The sequence below is a fragment of the Ceratotherium simum genome, chromosome 29, assembly GCF_057802395.1.
Source record: "Ceratotherium simum simum isolate JZ-2026a chromosome 29, ASM5780239v1, whole genome shotgun sequence".
Lineage (NCBI taxonomy): Eukaryota > Metazoa > Chordata > Mammalia > Perissodactyla > Rhinocerotidae > Ceratotherium > Ceratotherium simum.
In genome coordinates, this window is record NC_141928.1 from 7,991,485 (window position 1) to 8,011,441 (window position 19,957).

The 19,957-nt window shown below is 51.5% G+C and overlaps 1 protein-coding gene across 2 annotated transcripts; it reads right to left on the reverse strand.

Moving 5' to 3' along the window:
• Nucleotides 1–524: 524 nt before the first annotated feature.
• On the reverse strand, nt 525–15,435 carry TBC1D13 (TBC1 domain family member 13). Of its 2 annotated transcripts, XM_004423542.3 has the most exons (12): nt 15,324–15,435; nt 14,323–14,396; nt 12,662–12,702; nt 12,017–12,078; nt 11,765–11,864; nt 10,817–10,899; nt 8,585–8,744; nt 6,386–6,596; nt 5,661–5,824; nt 4,267–4,427; nt 4,030–4,087; nt 525–3,130 (listed from the first exon to the last, which is right to left on the reverse strand). In XM_004423542.3, the coding sequence occupies exons 1-12, from the start codon at nt 15,344–15,346 to the stop codon at nt 3,065–3,067; spliced, it is 1,203 nt and encodes a 400-aa protein (XP_004423599.1). In that variant the 5' UTR covers nt 15,347–15,435; the 3' UTR covers nt 525–3,064. The 2 variants fall into 2 exon arrangements, with proteins under 2 accessions (XP_004423599.1, XP_014637717.1); XM_014782231.2 differs by lacking the exons at nt 12,662–12,702; nt 15,324–15,435 and having other exon boundaries at nt 14,323–14,397.
• Nucleotides 15,436–19,957: the final 4,522 nt, after the last annotated feature.

Sequence of the window (19,957 nt, forward strand, 5' to 3'; positions counted from 1 at the left end):
CTGGGAAATAAGCAAAATATTCAGAAATAGGGTCTAGATCCAGACATTTTTAGCATATTAGATAGAACAGTATATAGCCCATAAAAGTATTTTAAAATCATGCAACAACTTGCTCATCACCAAATGTGATGGGGAGACAATACACAAAACTATATATATCAAGAAAATGACAATGATGTAATAAAAATTACATCTGCGAAGAAAAGACTAACATGTTCTCAGTGATTTTCTCCAGATTGTGGGATATGAGTGACTTGTTTTATTGACATGTCTTTGAATTTTCAATCTAAAATATAACTTGCTGTATAACCATGTATGCGATGCCTTCTTCCCCAGTCCACACTCCCTCCTCCTTCCAGGTGCAGACTGCAGTGGGTGAATGAGAAGAGCTGAACAGGCTCTTCCAACAAGAACTTCCTGGCCTTTCTCTTAGACCATCTAAGAGCCTCCTGACTCCATGCCTGCTCAAACTTTTTTCTCCCTGCTCTGAGGTTCAAAGGTTTCAGCCCATCACAGCACCAAAGCCCATTGCAAAGAACACATGATTTATTAAAGACAACTTGTCATCAACAGCATCGACTCAAGAACAAAACTGATGAACAAACAGAAGCAAACATTCTGACCCTCTGGAGTGAGACCTGCTGAATTCAGACAGCCCAATCTGTAAGTGTCCAAAGTCCTGCGGGCAGCTTTCCAAGAGGGAAGCCTCAGGCACTCCGGCACTCTGGGGACCTCCCTTGAGAGGCTGGGGAGGGGAATCACCAAGGGCAGGTCCTTTCCTCAGGCAGTATCCCACTGGGGAGCTCAGCCCAATCTGGCCCGGTCCCTGTGCTCTTGACCTTCATCCCAAGGTCAAGAAGGGACCAGCCCCAGGTCTGACTGAGGCAAATCAGATGCAGTGATTCAAGTAGTGTGGCCCCAAGAGGGAAGGCAGGGGGACAGGCAAGAGGGAATGCATCAGGTGTCCTGGGCAGTGTCTGTGTCCGGGCTGTGGCCCCAGCCTCAGGCTGTGAAGAGGTCAAAGTTGGGAGTGAACCACCAGCTGACACCTTCTGGGAAGAGGGTGAGCCCGGCTGGTGGGAAACAGTGTCTCTGCCTGGTGCCAGGGTCTTAGAGTCTGGTAAGGATACCAGCTCCGTCTCCCTTGCGCTCAGCTCCAGTACAGAGCTCAGCCCTCCCCACCAGGACCCGCTGGAAAACCAGGAAGGTCCCAAAGGCAGGGGGAGAAATGCTGACTCTGCCCTTGGAAGGCCAGGAAGACTGTCTCTCCAACTCCCTTCCACCTTCCCAGCCCCACCCTTCATCCCCAAACCAAGCACTTGCCAATCTGCAATAAATAACCAGAAGTCTAAATAAATAGTAAAAATCTCTGAAATACTGTGTGTTGGGAAAGGAGGAGACAAAACAGCAAGTACATCACGTCCCAGCAGCACCCAGGGCACAGCCTGGTAAAGGAGCCACAGCCGGGCCAGGGTAGGCAGCAGGAAGTCCTGGCTGCCAGACTCGAAGGCTCTGGGGGAAGAGGGCCCTGCTGGCCAGTCCGAGGAGAGGGTGGGGACCCTTGCTACATTACCTAGCCTTCCAAACCCAAACCACCCATCTCCTCACAGGAGAGAGGGGACTTGCTCAGAATACGGTCACTCCTCCAGCTGCTCCTGCTCAGTGTACCTGCCCCAAATCGTGGGGACAGCCCCAGCAGGTGACCAGAGAAGGGCCAGCATCCCCTTCAGCCTGCTTGGGGGAGACACGGCTCTCCCGGCACTGACAGGTCCAGGGCCTTGGGGCTCAGCTGCGCCCAGCCCAGGGAGGCTCTCTCTGGTCACACTTGCCCTCTATGGGACTCAGCGTCCAAGGCTGGGACCTGGAAGCCATGGGATGACCACTCTTCTGAAGCACTTGGATCCCAACCCCTGGAACAGAATCACCTTCGTGTCCTTTTCCTTTGGAAGAGGAGAGCCTTTTGGGGACTCTCTGGGAGGCACAACTCCCCCTCTTCTCCCTCCTCCATCCCTGGGCAGAAAGGAGGGGAAGAGGCTCAAAGCTTCATGGGCCATCATTTCTCAGCAGCTTTTGGTTTCCTAGATTTCCGTCGCGGGTAGCAGATTCAGGGCCTTCCAGTGAGGCAGCCTGGGGGACCTGGGAGCCGAGGGCGGGGATGGGAACAGGGTGCAAAGGCCAGGGTTGACCTCCAGGGGCTCTGCTGAGCCAGACTCCTCATTCTGTCTCAGGGGTTCACAAGAGTGGAGGGGAGGAGGGAGAGGAAGAGGCTGGGGATAAGGCACCCCAAGAGAGAAAGGCAGAGGGAGAGCAATGGAGAGAGGAGCAGACAGAGCGAGAGTCACACACACCATCTGTGAAAGAGGTGGAGGGAGGAGGGAGGGAGACAGGCAGAGGGGCAGAGAAGGAGAAGCAGAGACCTAGAGGGATCAGAGACACTCTCCCCTCCCTCACACACACACTGACAGACACACAGAGCGGGGAGAAGCTGACACCTGGGGGATGAAGAGACACATGACACACCAACTCAGAACTACAGGCAGGCACACACTCACTGGGAGAGGGAAAGAGGGTGTGACCTGGGCCTGGCAGCTTCTTAGCTCCTTCACAGTGTCACCTTCCCCATGGAGAAGCCTAAGCACCAACCCCCAGAAGAAGCGGTTTCTGGCTCATTTGCCAAGCACCTCCCCAGAACACAGCCCAGAAGAAGACCAGAGAGGAGAGGGGGAAGGGAGCAGCAGAGCAGAGCAGGGAGGGACGCTTGCCAGCCCCCAGTGCCCCCAATCTGCCCCAGCCCCAGGAAACAACTTCATGAGCTCCAGCCTTGCTCAGCAGCCTGGGCAAAGGGTCCCAGGGTTGCAGGGTGAGGAGGGTGCCAGGGCTTGGTGGTTAGGAAGGAGCATGGCACAGTGTGCCCCGGTGGGAGCGGCCTAGGGTGAGGAGGCCTGGAGCGGGCCACTCCTGCAGCTTCCCCTCGGGCTGGGAGCCCACAGGCATCTGCGTGTCCCAGAAGCCAGGGCACAGGGTCAGCATCTTCTCTTCCAAACCTGGGCCTCTTGCTGCCAGGCTACTTCGAGTCTTGGAGCTCCGTGGCTTTCTGTAGGATCTGGCAGACATCTGTGATGGGGTAATCCTGGGCATGGGAAAGGCCAACAACATGCCTCTCAAATCAGCTAACCCTTTGCCACCTCTGCCACACCCATGCCCTTCCCACGAGGACTTGTCACCATGCTGGACCCTGAGCCTCAGGGACAGGGACCACAGGTTACCAGACACCCACCTTCTGCCCAAACCCCTGCATGTAGCTAACACGACACCACTACAGCACTAACTCCACTAGCCCAACCAGTGCCACCCAAAGGGGCTCACAGCACCCTCCTTGGGACCAGGACACACTGCCTCACCTCTCCCCAACTCCTCTCATTGAACCCTGAGCTCCATTCATAACGAGCTTGGTACTGGGCTGGACGCTGGACACGCACTAGCTCACTGGGTCACCTCAACAGCCTGACGAGAAGGTTACTGTGACTACGCCTGTTTTACAGATCTGGTCAATCACGTTATTGAAAACCAACCCCAGGCCAGGCGCTGGAGAAACTGAGGGCTAGAGAGGTTCTCACTTGGCTCAGGTCACATGACTAGCATAGCCGAACAAAGATGTGAACCCAAAGCTGTGTGACTCTTGAGCCCACGTTCTTAACCACTGTGCCCCACACTCTCCCTCCCCAGGTCTGAGCCTGATTCCCAGTGAGCACTACCACGTACCGGGTGCCACTGTGTCCCGGGTATGTGTGTAGAGCACTTGGTTCAGAGAGGCCAAATCATCCACTCAAGGCCACACCACTCAAGTGGCAGAGCCGGGATTCAAACCCAGATCCAAACCCAGATGTGCCTCAGGGGTCTGGACTCTTAAGCCCTGCTACCCTCTACTGTTCCTACCCCAGCCTATCACAGCGGCTGGCATGCGGTGGGTGCTTGGTAAGTGTCTGCCTCTCGGCTCAAGACTGAGCTCGCCCCTCCAAACTCCATTACCTGCAGGAGCCGCATGTTTATGGTAAAGTCCCCCTCCAGCAACTGCTCCCGGATCAGTCTAAGGAAAACAAGCAGCAAAAGCGCTGGGCCCTTGAGCCGCTCCGAGTGCAGGCCCAGCCGGCCCTTCCCACTCCTTCCTCCCCACCACAGCGAGTTTTGGTTTGACCCGAGAATTCCAGAGGCTTGCTCCAGCTGGAGAGCAGCCCTGCCCACCCCTCTGCTCAGGGTCACACTCACATGAGCATGGCGCAGCAGACGAGGAGGAGGAAGTCAAAGCGGCTGTCGTCGGCGAAGAGGGAGTCCCAGATCCGGATGACGTCGGGCAGCAAGAACTCCTGGGACAGCAGCAGCGTCAGCCAGCGGAAGGCGAAGAACTGGGGCTTGATGTTCTGCTCTTGCTGGGGAGACAGAGGAGCGGGTGGGGTGCAACAACCTGTGTCAGCTGGTTGCCAGGCAACACCACGCAGTGTATTAGATGTGAATTCACATAAGCAGCAGGGCCCAGGACCTAACAGAGGCCACAGCAGGCCAGGTGTGAGTGCCAGGCACACTAATGGGGAGATGACACTGGGCCACATAGAGAGCCTTGCTCCGTTAAAGGGGCAGCTGCTGCTTGCTGCCAGCCAATGTCGTCAGATCTTCGGATTTTTTTTGTGTGAGGAAGATCAGCCCTGAGCTAACATCCATGCCAATCCTCCTCTTTTTGCTGAGGAAGACTGGCCCTGGGCTAACATCTATTGCCAATCCTCCTCCTTTTTTGCCCTTTTTCTCCACAAAGCCCCAATAGATAGTTGTAGGTCATAGTTGCACAGATCTTCCGATTTTTTAAGAGAAGCCATAAACCCAAACCTTTATATAAGCTCTCTAGATTTATAAACGACAGCTCCAATTCTTTGAAAACACTGTACAGATTATAATCTTGGGATTATGCATTATAATCTTGGGTTTATGGACAACAGAAAGACCATTAATCAGGCACTTACTACAAGCTTGGCCTTGTGCTTAGCATATTAAATATATTATATCAATTAATGCCATACAACAACCCCCCACAAGGCAATCACTCCACACAGAGATGAGCCCTCTGGTCAGCCACAGTGAATACTATTAACTGGAAAAGCATGTTAGAAAACAGCAAAAACATAATTCCATATTTGTTTAAAAAGACACGTTCACATGTTTATATTTTCTTGTTCACAAACTGTTATTGTTTATAAATAAAATTTCTTTTTACTGAACTGTTTTCTGAAATAAACGTGGAATGCCATTACAATCATTTTTTAAATTATTTTTAATTTTCAAAATGAAGTTCATACTTCTTTTCTCAGAGGACTACTAAAAGGCTGAACCAACTCAGCGTATGGTAAAGGCCGTGCACTGCGCCTGACACATGATGGGCACCATACAACTTCCCCTCCACACCTGGCCTGCTGGGCTCCCACCATCTGCAGCCTGGGTCTCCCAGGCCTGTCTCAGCTAGAGGTCAGCACTCTCTAGCAGGAGCAGCCACTTTCAATCCCCAGACTCAAGCCAGACCCCAACGGCCCTGAGCTTGGGATGCTCAGGAAGCCCGCTGTCCTTAGCCCCTTTCCATCCGTCTGTCCTGTCCTATGTGGTCCCAGGGTCCTCACCAGTTTCAGGTAGAGTTCTACGTCCTTATCCTTCAGGGTAGAGTACACCTTTTCCATCTTGTAAGTGATGCCACATTGTGAGTCATCCAGGCTCTTGATGAAGTTGTCCCGGATCTCAGCCATGAGGTTGGTGAAGCAGAAAAAGGTGTCTGCCTCAGCGTGCTCTGGGTGAGATGGGCAAGGTGGGGGCAGCCGCAAGAGAACTGGTGCCCGCCAGAGGCCCACCCCATCTCTCACCTACGCGAGACCCTCCCCCGCACCTCTAAGCCTCGCCAAGTCACCCTACCCTCACGGTCAGGCTCAGTCCCTCCTCTGTCCTTGAGCACCCTCCACCCCCAGACTAAGGACATCACTGCTTTCTTCTCACATCTTCTGGCAACACCATACAATTGATTACATGCTCTTCTGATGATATTATTCAAATCATTATTTATTTAAATCTTTTCTATCATTCAGCTTCCTGTATATACATCTCATCTCCTCTACCAAAAATTCAGTTACAAATATTAAGTCATCAGTAAACTTCCAACATTCTAGAAAGTCTGAGTCAGAAAGGATCTCAGAGACGATCCAGGCCAACTCCCTCATCTGACAGAGGGAAAATGGGGGCCCAGAGAAGGGAAGTGAGTGGCACAGTCTGATAAAGCCCATTAGCCCAGCTTTCCTCGGTCCATTTTTCTAGGGAGCCAGCAATGAGGGATGTGGGCAGCCAAGAGCCCTTTTACCTTTCCACTCGCTATTGGGGTCAGTGGCAAAGGTATAGTAGAGGGGCCCCACGATCTCATTCATGCCCTGCACGTAAGCGATGCCAGGGTTGAGCTTGGCGTAGATGAACAGGATCCGCTCCACCACCTCCCAGTGGGCCTCACAGCCATTGGGCAGCACCTCATACTCATTCGGGGATGAAGACGCAGAGAGCTTGTGTGGGGAGCTCATCTGGGGGAGAAGAGGAAGAGCCTGTTAAGGTGGATGGCATTTTCAAGACGAAAAAACTTGAAATGTTAGGCTCAGAAATGTTAGGTGACTCATCAAATGTCTTGAATTAAGTGGCAGCACTCAGATTTGAACCCAGAGTGGCTGATTCCAGAACGTGAGGTCCAAGCCTCAGAGAATGCCCAGTGCTTTCCAGCTTTCCAAGAATCTGCACAGGCATGACCTCATTTCACCCTCTTCGCAATTCAAAAGCCAGCAGGGCGGAAATGATTATGCCCAGATTACAGAAGAGGAGACAGAGGTCCAGAAAGGTGGGCCTGGGGCCGGCCCAGTGGCACAAGTAGTTAAGTGCGTGTGCTCCACTGCGGCGGCCCGGGGTTCGCCAGTTCGGATCCCGGGCGCATACAGACGCACTGCTTGGCAAGCCATGCTGTGGCGGCGTCCCATATAAAGTGGAGGAAGATGGGCATGGATGTTAGCCCAGGGCCAGTCTTCCTCAGCAAAAAAAGAGGAGGATTGGCAGATGTTAGCACAGGGCTGATCTCCTCACAAAAAAAAAAAAAGAAAGGTGGGCCTGGTATTACTCGCCCAAAGAGATGAGGGGATTTAACTCAAATTGCCTACCAACAGGTCCAGAGGTCTAGGGATAAAGTTTGTGATCAGGCTCTCTGCCACCAGAACCAAGCCTAAACCTAAAATGGGTAAAAGCTCGGCTCTCAGAGCCCCATACTGTAGTGAAATGAATGACAGAAGCCAGTTCCCTACCTCACCCTACAGCCACGTAAGAGGGCCGCCCACACAGCAAGCCACTCAGTCACTTAGCCAAGCATTCTGTACCTCCCGGCACACCCAACTCTGTCCTAGGCATGTGGAAGCCTGGGATCAGCTGTAATTGTCCTTGTCACCTCTGTAGCGGAAAATGGCTGCTCTCCTAGAGACAGAGCCTTGATCAGTCGTTCCACGTGAGGGAAAAAGCTTCTGCAGGAGTATCTGTCTCTAGCTTGTGGGAGGTTACAGAGAAGCATTTTTCCTTTGTTGGAGAACAGTGAAAAGTTCTGAGGAACAAGTCAGAGTCCAGATACCAAAGCAATAGGTCTAAGTTAAGGAATAAGATAACACACTTGTTTGGCTACAAGCAGCTTCTCAGAATTACAGGAATCTGCTAGAAGACTGGAGTTCAAACACAGCATGACTTGGCCACCACAAGTCCTATCAATTCTGCCTCCTAAGTCTCTCAGATCTATCCCCGCTCCACCCCAGCCCCAGGCCCACCTACCCTTGCCTGGACAATGCAGCAGCCTTTCCACCTCCATTCTTGCCACCTCCAATCAACATCCCCACAGCACCCACAGCAACTTTCCACCAGAGCGGACCTGAATCACATCACTGCCCTGCTTAGACCGCTGCAAGGGCTCCCCAACCCTCAGGATAGAAGCCCCGCGTGGCCTCACCACTACTGACCTCTCCAGGATCCTCCAGCAACTTCCTCTGCCCTTCCCTCTGCCTCTAGCCACACCGGACTCCTCTATTCCTTGAACACACCATGCTCTCTCCTGCCCGAGGACTTCCACAAATGCCCTTCTCCCCACGTGGAATGCTCTTTCCTCTTAGTTCTTCGAGCCACAGCTTAAATGTCACTTTCTCAGGAAAGTCTTCCCTGATACCCAGACCAGGCCAGCTCCCCAGCTCCATCACTGCTCCTGTCACTTTCTCATCACACACACAATTACTTTCTCAAAAGCCATCTCCACCACAGGACTAGAAGTCTGGCTCCTTCACTGCACAGCAGGGCCCTCCCCATGGCACCCATTACACCCAGCCCTTGACACCTGGCTTTCAGAAAGAGCCCCAGAGGGGACCTGGCAGGACCAAGGTTGCTTTGGCTAACTGTCAGGGCAGATGTTCGCGGGCCCGATAGCCTGTGGCCCAAGGGAAGTAGGAAGGAAAAGGCTGTCACGGGGCATCCCTCGGGCCCCTAGATTGCCTCTCACATTTGTCACCCCACTCCGGTTCCGGGCCACTGTCTGGGATTTCAGCGTCGTCTGTTCCACCCGCTTACGAAGGGTCTCAAACTCATTCTGGGGGTCCAGGATGAGGAGGCAGGGGTACTCGGTGGCCCTCTGGAAGAAGGATATGTCTGGGCACAACCTCCTGTCGAGAGAGAACAGGACAGAGTGCTATTACTCAGGACAGAGGTTTTGGGCATTTCATCAGCACCCTGCTGCCAGGTGCCCCAGCATCCCAAAAAGCATTTTTTTGTGTGGTTGATTTTTTTTTAATTAACGACATTTTATTTAAAAAAACAACAGTTTTTAAAAAAACATAGTTTCTAAAAAGCAATATAGTCATTGTACATGTATACATATCCATATTCTTAAGTGTATTGACAAATAGATACACACACACATATATATACATGTTTTTTTAAGTGTCTTTATGGTCTCACAATCTAACTCTTCTCTTAAACCACAAACATCTTTCCATGTCAAAAATATCTAATATGTACAAGAGTGTTAACTGCAGTGTGGTTTAAAATGGTAAAAGAGGTTTGGTTAAGTTACACATTGTACAACAGACTCCTATACAGCTGACGTGGGAAGATATCCAAGACAAAACGAGAGAAAAAAAGCATGCTGGGAGACAGTCTCTAGAATGTGATCAAGTTTTTAAAATATATGTATTACAGTATATGCACGTTTTTCGGATGTTTTTTGTGTGTGTGAGGAGATCAGCCCTATGCTAACATCTGCCAATCCTCCTCTTTTTTTGCTGAGGAAGACTGGCCCTGGGCTAACATCCGTGCCCACCTTCCTCCACTTTATATGGGACGCCGCCACAGCATGGCTTGCCAAGCAGTGTATTGGTGCGCGCCCGGGATCTGAACCAGCGAACCCCGGGCTGCCGCAGCAGAGTGAGCACACTTAACCACTTGCACCACCGGGCCGGCCCCTCAGACTTCTGATATATAGCACATTGCAAACTTGCCCTCTAGAAACACTGAACGACGTGCTACAATCACCACCAGCGTAAGACAGAACCTGTTTCCCCAGAACCAGGTTCAAGACGTGGTCCTCCTCGACTTACACAGGGCCATTAAAACACCTTGTGGGAAGAGGCTGCCCCAACACCAGCCTGAGAAGGAAGGAGATGAGAGCCCCCTTCCACATCCTAGCTGAGCTGCCTGGGGCTGGGTTTCCACAGGGGCCATCTGAAGCTGGGCCTGGGCAAAATGAGCAGAGGCAGAGGAGCAGCACCCACGGTGGTGAGGGCTGGAAACACAGCTAAGGACTGGTAAGGGTGGAACTGAAACCAGGCGGACAGACTCCAGCACCCGCACTCTAACCACTCAGCCCCACCGCAGACAAGGCCTTCCTTCCAGCTCCTCACCCAGCCTTGCGGGAGATTCCCCCTGCTGCCAGGCTCACCAACCCAACAGGACAGCACAGCCAGTGTTCCTACATTTCACTAAAGGTGGAAAAGCAGGCACACGCACACATCGTAGCTCACAACTTTTCTAAAAACACATATCTGATCCTGTCACTCCTGAGCTTAAAACGTTCGCATGACTGCTCCATGTCCTTGTGATCAAGTCCAAGGTCCAACCACGCTGGCCTTCACACCGCTCCTCAAACATGCCAGGCTCCCTGGGCTCTCAGGGCCTCCCACAGGCAGCTCCCCACCCACCACAGCCTTTCCCTCCCTCCTTCCTGGACTCTTCAGATGTCAGCTGAAACACTGCTTCCTCAGGCGAGCCCTCCCGGAACGCCGTGCAGCACCCTGAACTCGTCCTGCAGAGCATTTACCACGAACGCTAATTACACACATCTATTTTGTTGAACGTCTGTCTTCCCACCTTCCCCCAGGTTCTGAGGTCCTTAAGGAGAGGGTCCATGTCTGTCTATTCCGTGCTCAACCCTGAGCTTGGCCCTGAGCCTGCCATAGAGTAGTCTCAATATTTGTTGAAGGAATGACCAGATGAATCCATAACGCCTAGCACAACAGAAACTGAGGCAAGGAGACAGGAGAGCCGGCTACTCAATGCCCTCGCCAGCCCCACTCTCAGGCTCGTTATCACTAGGGCCTGGATCCAACTATGGGGATAACCCACCAACAGTTCCTCAAACACCCTCCTGTGGGCCTGGGCTGGAAAGGGAAAGGACGGAACTGAGAAACCCCCGAGAAATCCCAAAGGCCAGCTCCCAGCCCCCAGGCGCCCTGCTTACCGGACATCTTTGTCGATCTGCAGCAGCACCTCGTTGTCCCTGAAGTACGTGTTCCACCGGCTGTCGGGGTTGGGGTTGAGTGGCTGTGGGGAGAAAATAAGCTGCGCTGTTGTAGACCCAGCTAGGGCCCCAGGGGCACATACCAGCCTGGGGCCTGAGCAGTAATCTCGCACCAACAATCCCACCGGAGGCCCAGCCGTGGCTCTGAGACAGCCTGCGAGTGACTCGAGGAGCAGCACAGGCCCCCACAGCCACCCAAATCCCACTCCAACTCTACAGCCGGCAGGCGAGCCCTGGAATCTGCTCTGAGGACACCCCTGCTTGGAGGGGACTCTGTCCTTTCTCTCCACTGCTGTAGCTACAGGATGCTGCCTATAACAGGTGCTTGCTAAATGCTTGTTGAACGAATGAATGAGTGTTGTACCATTAGGTCTCTTCGAATCTAATTCATCAAGGCTTTGAGTCGCCAATTCCAATCCTTGGAGGACCAGCCTGGCTCCAATCCGCCTCCACTCCCTGCACTGCAAGGCACCAGGGAAGAGCTCAGTATTGGAGAGTAGAACAAGGCTTCCTCCAAGCCACAGGAAGGCAGTTTATCCTCACTCTTGCCTGCTCTGATTTTCTTCAACTATAAAATCATAGAGCCTTCCTCAAGGAACAGGGACGAGGAGGAAAGGAGACACTGCACTCAGAGGAGCTGGCTCAGTGCTGTACAAACAGCACCCCCAACCCCAGCCAGCACTTATATTCCCGACTGCGCCTGGGGAGAAGCGGGGAGAGACACAGCCTTCGGGGCTGAGCAGCCAGACACAGAAAGGAGGGACTAGAAGGGCCAGAGGGGACCGAGACCAGCTGCACCTGTCCTCTGCGGTGGGGGAACCTGCCTGCTACAAAGCTCGCACTTCTCCTCACTCTGTAGCCTCAGTTCCCCTGACAACCCCTACTCACATGGTCCTCAAAGGTCACATCCTCCCTGGACACACCCATGTTGGCCTTGGCAATGCCGGGCTGGATGATCATTTCCCTCAGGAACTGAGAATATAGCTCCCTGCAGAACAGAAGAGGAGATAGCAATGATTCCCAAAGTCTTGCCCAAGGAGCCCAGACCAGAGGAGCAGCAACAGGAAGCGGGATGAGTTCACCAGCACCTGTCCTGTCTGACATGAAGCCCTCCCGTCATCCCCCCTTTTTGGGTCTCACCTCTGTTTGGCCAGGATGGAGGTCCATGAGGCTCTCTCCAACGGGAGGTAGTTCAAGAGAATCTGCAGAGGGAGAGGAGCAAAGCTCTGGCGACTCCCCCAGCCCAACCCTGGATGGTAGGTGGAGGCTGACAGGCCTCAAGGAAAATGTCTGATAAAATCCAGAGAAGACAAGATGGGCTGAAACCCAGGAACCCAGGCGTGGGCGGGGGATAGCCTTCCCTTTCCTCCCCACTCCTTTATCCCAAACTGGCCCTTTCTACTGCCTTTCCTCACACAGACTCTTCCAACTGATAATAAAACCTTGTGCTCAAAGGAGCTGGAAACCAGAACACTGGGGTTCCGTTCCCACCTCAGCTAACAGTTCTGGGCAAAGCACAGCCTTTGTTTTGTCCCAATAAGCATCACTTCCACTGCACTGTCTGGACCAGGGAGCAGAGGGTTCACTGGCATTAAAGTGTTTCATCCCCCAGGGGATCCTGGAGGGGACACCAAGAGAAACAGAAAACCCGGAACTTCCCAGAAAAGCCTCCTTGGACAAGCAAGGAAAGGCACAGAACAGGAAGAAGGGGCTGGGGTGGGGGCAGCCCATGCAGGAACCCAGGGACTCCCAGCAGAGCAGAAGCCCCGCCCCAGGCACACCCACCTTCCAGCAGAGGCACCGCAGTCCGCCCTCACAGGGGATGCCTGTGAACACAGCAGGCAGAGGTCATGCCCCCGCCAGAGTCCCATAACCCCTCAGTCCTCCACCTCGGAGCCAGTTGTCAGCGAGGGGGGTTGACAAGAAGTACTTCTTCGAGAACCATTTTCTGCCAGAAAGATTACCTGACTAGATGCTAATCCTGTGTGTACTTGCTCTCCATCACCCCTGCCCCCAGCCCAGAGCTCCCTGTCTGGAATATTCTTTTGAGGATAACACCTTCTCATCCTTGATACTTCTTCCTCACAGCAGCCTTTATCAGCCACCAGCTTACCACTAAAACTCTTCCCAATCAAAGTTAGGTCCCTCATCATAAACAATAATGGGGACTCGTGTGACTTCTCTTTCATAGCATCCATCATAACTGAGATTGTATAATATAATTTGCATATTTATTTAACATCTGTAACCTCTACTACTGGGTAAGCCCCAGAAAGACAAGAACCAAATCTGCCTTATATTCCCAGTACCTAGCAGAGGGCAGGGCACACAGAAAGTATTCCATAAGTATTTGTGGACATAAATATAAACGAAGCCACGAATGCTAAGTGCTTTGTGCTTTACGGGCATTATTTCACTTAATCCTCATTATAACCCTGGTAAGTAGGGAAGATCAGCATCACTGTCCTCATCTTACTGATAAAGAAACTTACCTGTAAAGACAGAGCAATCAAGGATTCAAACTCAGGTCTGTCTTGACTTCAGAGCCCTAACTCTTAACCACTACTGCAGACTGCCTGCCCTGAAGCCTGGCTGACTCTTCAGGTCAGCACAGATCCCAGGACCCCTCAAGATCTTCAGGGCCTAAATGTCACCCCTGAAGAGAAAGACAAACTCCTCCCGCACTATCGTCAGGAACCTCACTAAAGCAGCTATTGCTACGGTACCCCCAGCACCGTGAACAGGAGCTAATGCCCCCACCTCCAAATCTGCATGGGGCTGAAGGGGGCAACTCAAGAATTCCTTGCTGACAAATTACATGGGCAGAGCAGAGACGAGAAGATACACAGAGCACCTTGGGGTATTTTTAAAGACAAGCAAAAATCTGTATTGGAAGGTTAACAATGCCAGGGAGGGCAAAGTCAGAAATGGCTAAGGTTCAGCTTCTTAAAGTCAGTGTCTCAAGACCGGAATTTCATCATTAACCAAAGTTCACTGTTGCCTGAGTCAGCTCTGACCCCAAGCCAGGGAGAGAACCAGGAACCACTCTGCAGCTAACCAAATTCAACAACACAGGAAGCTTGCTGATGAACGAGAACAGGCGCAACCTTGGCTCCATAAGTCTCCTCCCCGCTCTCACTCTTGTCTTCAGTCCTGTCCAGTTACTCTCAGGAAGCAGTAGGCGTCACTTATACGCCAGTAAGCAGCCTGTCTAAGGCCTACAGGTATGCTCATTGTGGCTATCACTCGCGTGGAAATCACTCGTGTGGAAACCCCTTCCAAGCTCACAGCAGTCACTGGCTGTTCAGCTCCACAGAACCTGGAGAAGGCCCCAAGAGGCAGGCCGGCCCCCCGAACTGACCAGGTGTGGCCTTGGGCACTGTGCCCTCCATCCCAGTCACAATGCCGCTCTAGAAAAACCCTGAAAATGGAGAGTTGTCTCTTACCACTAAAACTGAGTTCCCGAAGCTTTTCCAAGGCGATCGTGGGCTCCTTCAGGACATCCTGGAAATCTGCAATCCTAGGACAGGGAGGGGAGGCAAATGATGCACACCCAAACCCCAAGATGACAGACTTAGTCACCACTCCTGAAGCCCACAGCTCCCTCACACCACCAGTCTCCAACCCGCTCCTCCTTCCCCTTCAGGACAGAAAGATGGCAAAGCCAAGAGTCTCCGCCAAAGGCAGCTTTGGAGAACCCTAGATCACTTCTTCCTCTAAGCCCAGAAACACAGAGACAGCATTGTCCAGAGGTTCTCAAACAGCACCACACCATCGGGCACATTCTACCACTGAGTGAGCGGCATTTATCAGGCAATTCCTGCTGGCCGGGCCCAGCCCACAGCACTCCTATCTGAACTCAACGAACCCCAGGAACCGGGAGCAAACGGATCCGTAGAGAAGGGATCTGTGCAACCTGCACGCAGCTCTCCAGGCTCAAAAACAGACCCAGGAGGCCTCTGGCCTGCCCGCGGGCACGCACAAGGTTTAAAGAGCAAGTCGGGGGGAACACTGAACAGTGAGCAAATGTAGCCGGGGCCGCAGGGCTGGCCTGGTGGAGGCGGCAGACCGGAGGATCCAGGTTCTCCAGCCTTTCTAGTGATAACCGGCACGGGGACGGGCGCGTCTGCACACAGCAGGGAACTGGGGCAGAGGGTTAACAGGGAGAAAAAACGGGGGGCGGGGAGCCCCCGGATGAGGGAGACCCCAGGGAAGGGGGACACCAGGGGTCCAGGGTGACGGAGAGGGAGAAGGGGGGACACCGAGAGGCAGCGAGGTCCTCGGCTCTGCGCCCCTCAGGCCCACAGCAACGAGGCTGGGAAATGGGCGCCCAAGACCCTCTGCGGTGGCTCCCGGTTCCCGTCCGCACCCGCGCCCCCCTCCGCAGGGCACAAGCGGCGGCCTGGCGAGGAGCGGTCTGGCCAGCCTGGCCCCCACGGCCCCTCACCGGCTCTTGTGTAGACTCGACATGGTGTTGACTTCCGGATCCCCCTGCTGCCTCTGCTGCCTCCGCCGCCGACGCCGCCGACGCCCCCCAGGGACGCGGGGCGCACGACAAAGGCGTCCGACCGGAAACGCTGCCGCCGGCGCACGCGTTCCGTACCGCTCGGCTCACTCCGCCCGGCCCCGCCCCGCTCACGTGCCACCCCCTGCCCCCGCTGCGGGGGCGGGGCGGGGCCGGGGTACTAGGGTGCCAGGAGCACGCCCCCACCCCACCCACACCGGGCCTGTCCACCTTGTGCCCCACGTTTGAGGGCGCGCTAGTGACGGCGCAGCCTGTGTGCCCTGAGGCTACGCTTTGCGCTTCCTGGGCCTCCGTTCCAGTTACGCAATATACCTGTCAGCCCGTCCTGCTCCTCAAACCTTCCTCACCTGCAATAACCTCTTGCGTCCCTGCTTCCGGAATGTGGACCTTCCCTGCTGATCTATCAGCCTCATGGCTGGTCTTTTCACTCACGAATCCTCCAGGCCTGTGGCAGGGGCGGCACAGAGCAGATGGTGCGGATGCAGGAGCAGGACTGCAGTTCAGTGTCTCCTTGACTTTTGGATTTCATGAACATGAAGTTTACCATAGTATCGGAACAATAGAAAAGGAAAGCCAAGATTTCAGGATCCTTCCCAAGGAAAGACTGTTGGCAGCCTTACAATGATTTTCTCTACACATCCGTGTGCCTATGCGCATAATTGTCCTTATTTTTTAAATTTTTCTACACATAGGTGAAAACTTTGTCACTGGACTGTGTAACCTTGAAACCTCCTCCAGCTCCCAGGTGCCTGCCCACCAGGACTTCACTGCCCCACAGAGCAGGCACACAGATACCTGTTCCTTTATTCACTCATCCCACAATTTCTGCTCTCACTATGTGTGAGGTACCGTGTGGCAGAATACAAAGATGAAGGTCCTTTATATGAAATATAAGAAATGAATAAATGTTGACTTAATTGCACACCAGGAAAGGAATATTTTTCCAGATACAAAGAATACCAGCCAGCCCGTGAAAATGGTGGTTAGGAAGACAGGGAAAAACACAAATGATAGGTTAAGAAAAATACAGTTGGCTATCATTTGGAAAAAAATAAAGTTCTATTCCTACCTTACATCTGACAGAAAAATAAACTCTAGATGAATTAAAGCTCTACAAGGGAAAAATATAAGGGATTGGAGGAAAAACATATAGAAAAATGTTTATAATCTTGGAGAAGGAAGACACAAGGCCCAGAAGCTATTGTGAAAATTAATAATGGAAACCTCAACTAAAATTGGAGTCTGGAAGGCCTATAGAGCAAGCTCTCACCCCCTACCACTCATTGTCAATCACCCCAAGCAGGAAGAGACCTACCTTGCATCTCCAATAGGAAGTTGGCTACTACTTGACAACTCTAGCAGGAGGAAGGAAGAATTTCTTCTTGCCCAGCAACGAGCCCAGCCAATGGAAAATGCTGCAGCTCAGCCAGTAAGGAGCCGTAGCCACCCTGAACTCTTACTCTCCTCCAATGAACTTTCATTTAGAACAGCCCCTCCCAACTCCTCCTGTTTCTCTATAAAAGCAAGCTCCCCTCTGTTCTCTAGACTTGCATGTAGTTTGCCATAGTTCACATGTCCCAAATTGCAATTGTTTTGCTAGTCCTGAATAAAAACATTTTGCTGGTAAAAAAAAAACTGGCTATTTTATTTTAAAGTTGATGTTAAATGGTGTCAGAAATTGGGATCCAAAGGAGGTGACCCTGGCTGAGAGACAATGACCCCTGAAATCATGTGAGGTACCTGCACTGAGCCCCTTGTGCTCATAGCTTCCGTGAGTCGCTGCTTACTTTCAGTTGGTAAGTCCCCTCTCAGATTCTGAGCTCTACTCTCCTTGCATTTTGAGCTCTCTGACTTTTTTTTTTTTAAGATTTTTATTTTATTTATTTTTTCCCCCCAAAGCCCCAGTAGATAGTTGTATGTCATAGCTGCACATCCTTCTAGTTGCTGTATGTGGGACTCGGCCTCAGGATGGACGGAGAAGTGGTGCCTTGGTGCGCGCCCGGGATCCGAACCCGGGCCACCAGCATCGGAGCGCGTGCACTTAACCACTAAGCCACGGGGCCGGCCCCAGAGCTCTCTGACTTTATTCGGGATCATGAAAGGCTTTGTCCTTTCTGGTTCAAGGCTTCATCCTTGGTGAGTACTTGGTTATTTTCCTTTTGGAAGTGCGCTGAAACTTTGGTAAGGTTCCTTTTGGAATTGGGCTAGCTAGGAATTTTCTTTTGTTCTCAGGACGATTTGAGAAGTGGGATCCCAGTCATCTAAATGCTCTAAGGGAAGCCCTCTTTCAGGGACTCTGGCTGGTTTTCTGTTTAAAAACTATGATCCCTCCTCATGCACATCTTTAACTAAACGGACTGATTTAATAAAAAATGACTTAAAACACCAATGGCCATTATGGGGGATTTTTGATCTCCCCACACTTGCTTTCTCAGAACTAAATTAGAAAGCCACGGCTCTAAAATCAAACAGACTGAATGAGATGCCTATTTTAATTGTACCTTGAGGCCTCCAAGCATATTTAGGACTCTAAAATTGCTTCTCTGCAAAACACCATGTCTAAATTAGCTGAGATAACCAACTAAAGGAAAACAAAATGGCTTGGAAGACTTGTGTCCCCCCTCCTTTGTCTCCGGCTCCCCTCCACACACCCGATGCCATCTTACTCTGTTCCCTGGACTGAAGCTGAATTGCAAGCCGTATTTAAAGTTTATCCTAAAGCAACTGAAGACCCCTATCAATTTGCCAATGAATTTAACATAGTTATTCAGACCTCCCAGCCAGGATTTTCAGATTTATATCAACTAATCCACATGCTTGTTGGTGAACGTCAGGCCCAACATTGGATGAGACTGGCCCAATGGGAACATCCTGAAAGGAATTTAGAGAAATGAACCTCTAACTTTTGGAAAGATGCTAGAACACTCACTGGAAATCTCCACCGAGCAATCACAGTAGCTTTTCCCAAGCCTGTTGATTGGAACAAAATTCAAGCTTGCACACAAAAGCCTAATGAACCTGCTCATGACTGTTATAATTGGCTTCAGATCACTTTTAAAGAGAATTCTGGCCTCCCCGTGGATGTTAAATCCACTCGGGTAGCCTTTAATTCTGTTTATTAATGGGCTGAACTAGCACGTTTCTCTTCTAGTAAAAAGGACTGGGTGGGATGGGAGACTGTGTCCATTCCAGAGTTGGTCAATCTAGCAAATCAGCTCGCTCGCACCCTAGATGATCCAGCTAAAAGGAGGACAAAATCCTTAATTTTCAACTTCAACAAATGGAGGCCCCTAGACAGAACTGGAAATTTTGTGGTCTCTGCTATTACTGTAAAAAGCCAGGGCATTTGAAGAGAGACTGCCTTAACTATAAGTGCTCTAAGGGTTTTCAGCCCTCTAACCACCCTTTCCAATGCTTTTCTAATCCCCAATGACAAGGCTCTAAGGAACCACAGGGGCTTTTCCCAATCCTTCACCTTAATCAATTTGGGAAAACCACTCTCCAGACTGGGAAGCAATCTCTCCCTGTACTTATTGACACTGGAGAAACGCTCTTGGTGCTTAACCCCACTGTTATTAAACAGCACCTGCTTCGGAGTGCTAAAGCAGTTCAGATAGTGGGGATCTCAAGCGAACCTCAACAGGTCCCTGTCTCTAAACCCATTCCCTTTTGTTTAGGCCCTTTGAGAGATATTCACCCTTTTCTGCCTAGTTCCTCTGCTCCTGTTCATTTATTGGGCTGAGACTTCTTAGAAAAATACCCTGCTGGAATTTCTTTCTCCCAAAAGGAGGAAATAATTCTAGAATTTGACAGCAGCATCCAAAATGGTCATCTAGGTGAATTAAATGATCCTTCAACATCCTTTATTTGCTCCGTCTCTGATGAGAACATTAAAGCTAATTCCAAGGACACTAATCATTTGTCCCTGTTAGATCAGCTACCACCGTCTTTATGGGCAAAGTCCACAACTGATATTGTCAGAATCCACAGTGCACCTCCTATTAACATGCAAATAGAGCCCTCAAAGCCTCTTCCCAGTGTTAATCAATGTCCTATAAACAAAGAGGCTGATGATAGAGGACTGGGCCTTATTGCTTATTGGCCCCTGTATTCATCCCTGTAACACCTCTATTTTAACCCTAAAAAAACCCCCAATGGCTAAAGGTGGAAGTTTGTCCAGGACCTCCAAGCAATAAACAACATTGTCATCCCTCTGAGCAATAAATAACATTGTCAGAGCCGGCCCGGTGGTGTAGTGGTTAAGTTTGCGCGCTCTGCTTTGGTGGCCTGGGGTCTGTGGGATCAGATCCTGGGTGCAGACCTACGCACCGCTCATCAAGCCATGCTGTGGTGGTGTCCCAAATAAAAAATAGAGGAGGTTTGGTGCTGATTTTAGCTCAGGGACAATCTTCCTCAAGCAAAAAGAGGAAGATTGGCAACAGATGTTAGCTCAGGGCCACTCTTCCTCACCAAAAAAAATAATAGTAATAAAATAAAATAAAAAATAAAAATAAATAAATAACATTGTCATCCCTCGGCACCCATTTGACACCCAG

What these genes read in the sequence shown, in the direction of transcription:
- TBC1D13 (XM_004423542.3), bottom strand. Translation starts at nt 15,346, where the DNA reads ATGTCGAGTCTACACAAGAGCCG. An exon ending in TGCGGTGCCTCTGCTGGAAG is followed by an intron (nt 12,079 to 12,661) that starts GTGGGTGTGCCT and finishes CTCCCTCTGCAG; the next exon opens with ATTCTCTTGAACTACCTCCC. An exon ending in ACCGGAGTGGGGTGACAAAT is followed by an intron (nt 6,597 to 8,584) that starts GTGAGAGGCAAT and finishes CTTCTCCCCCAG; the next exon opens with ATGAGCTCCCCACACAAGCT.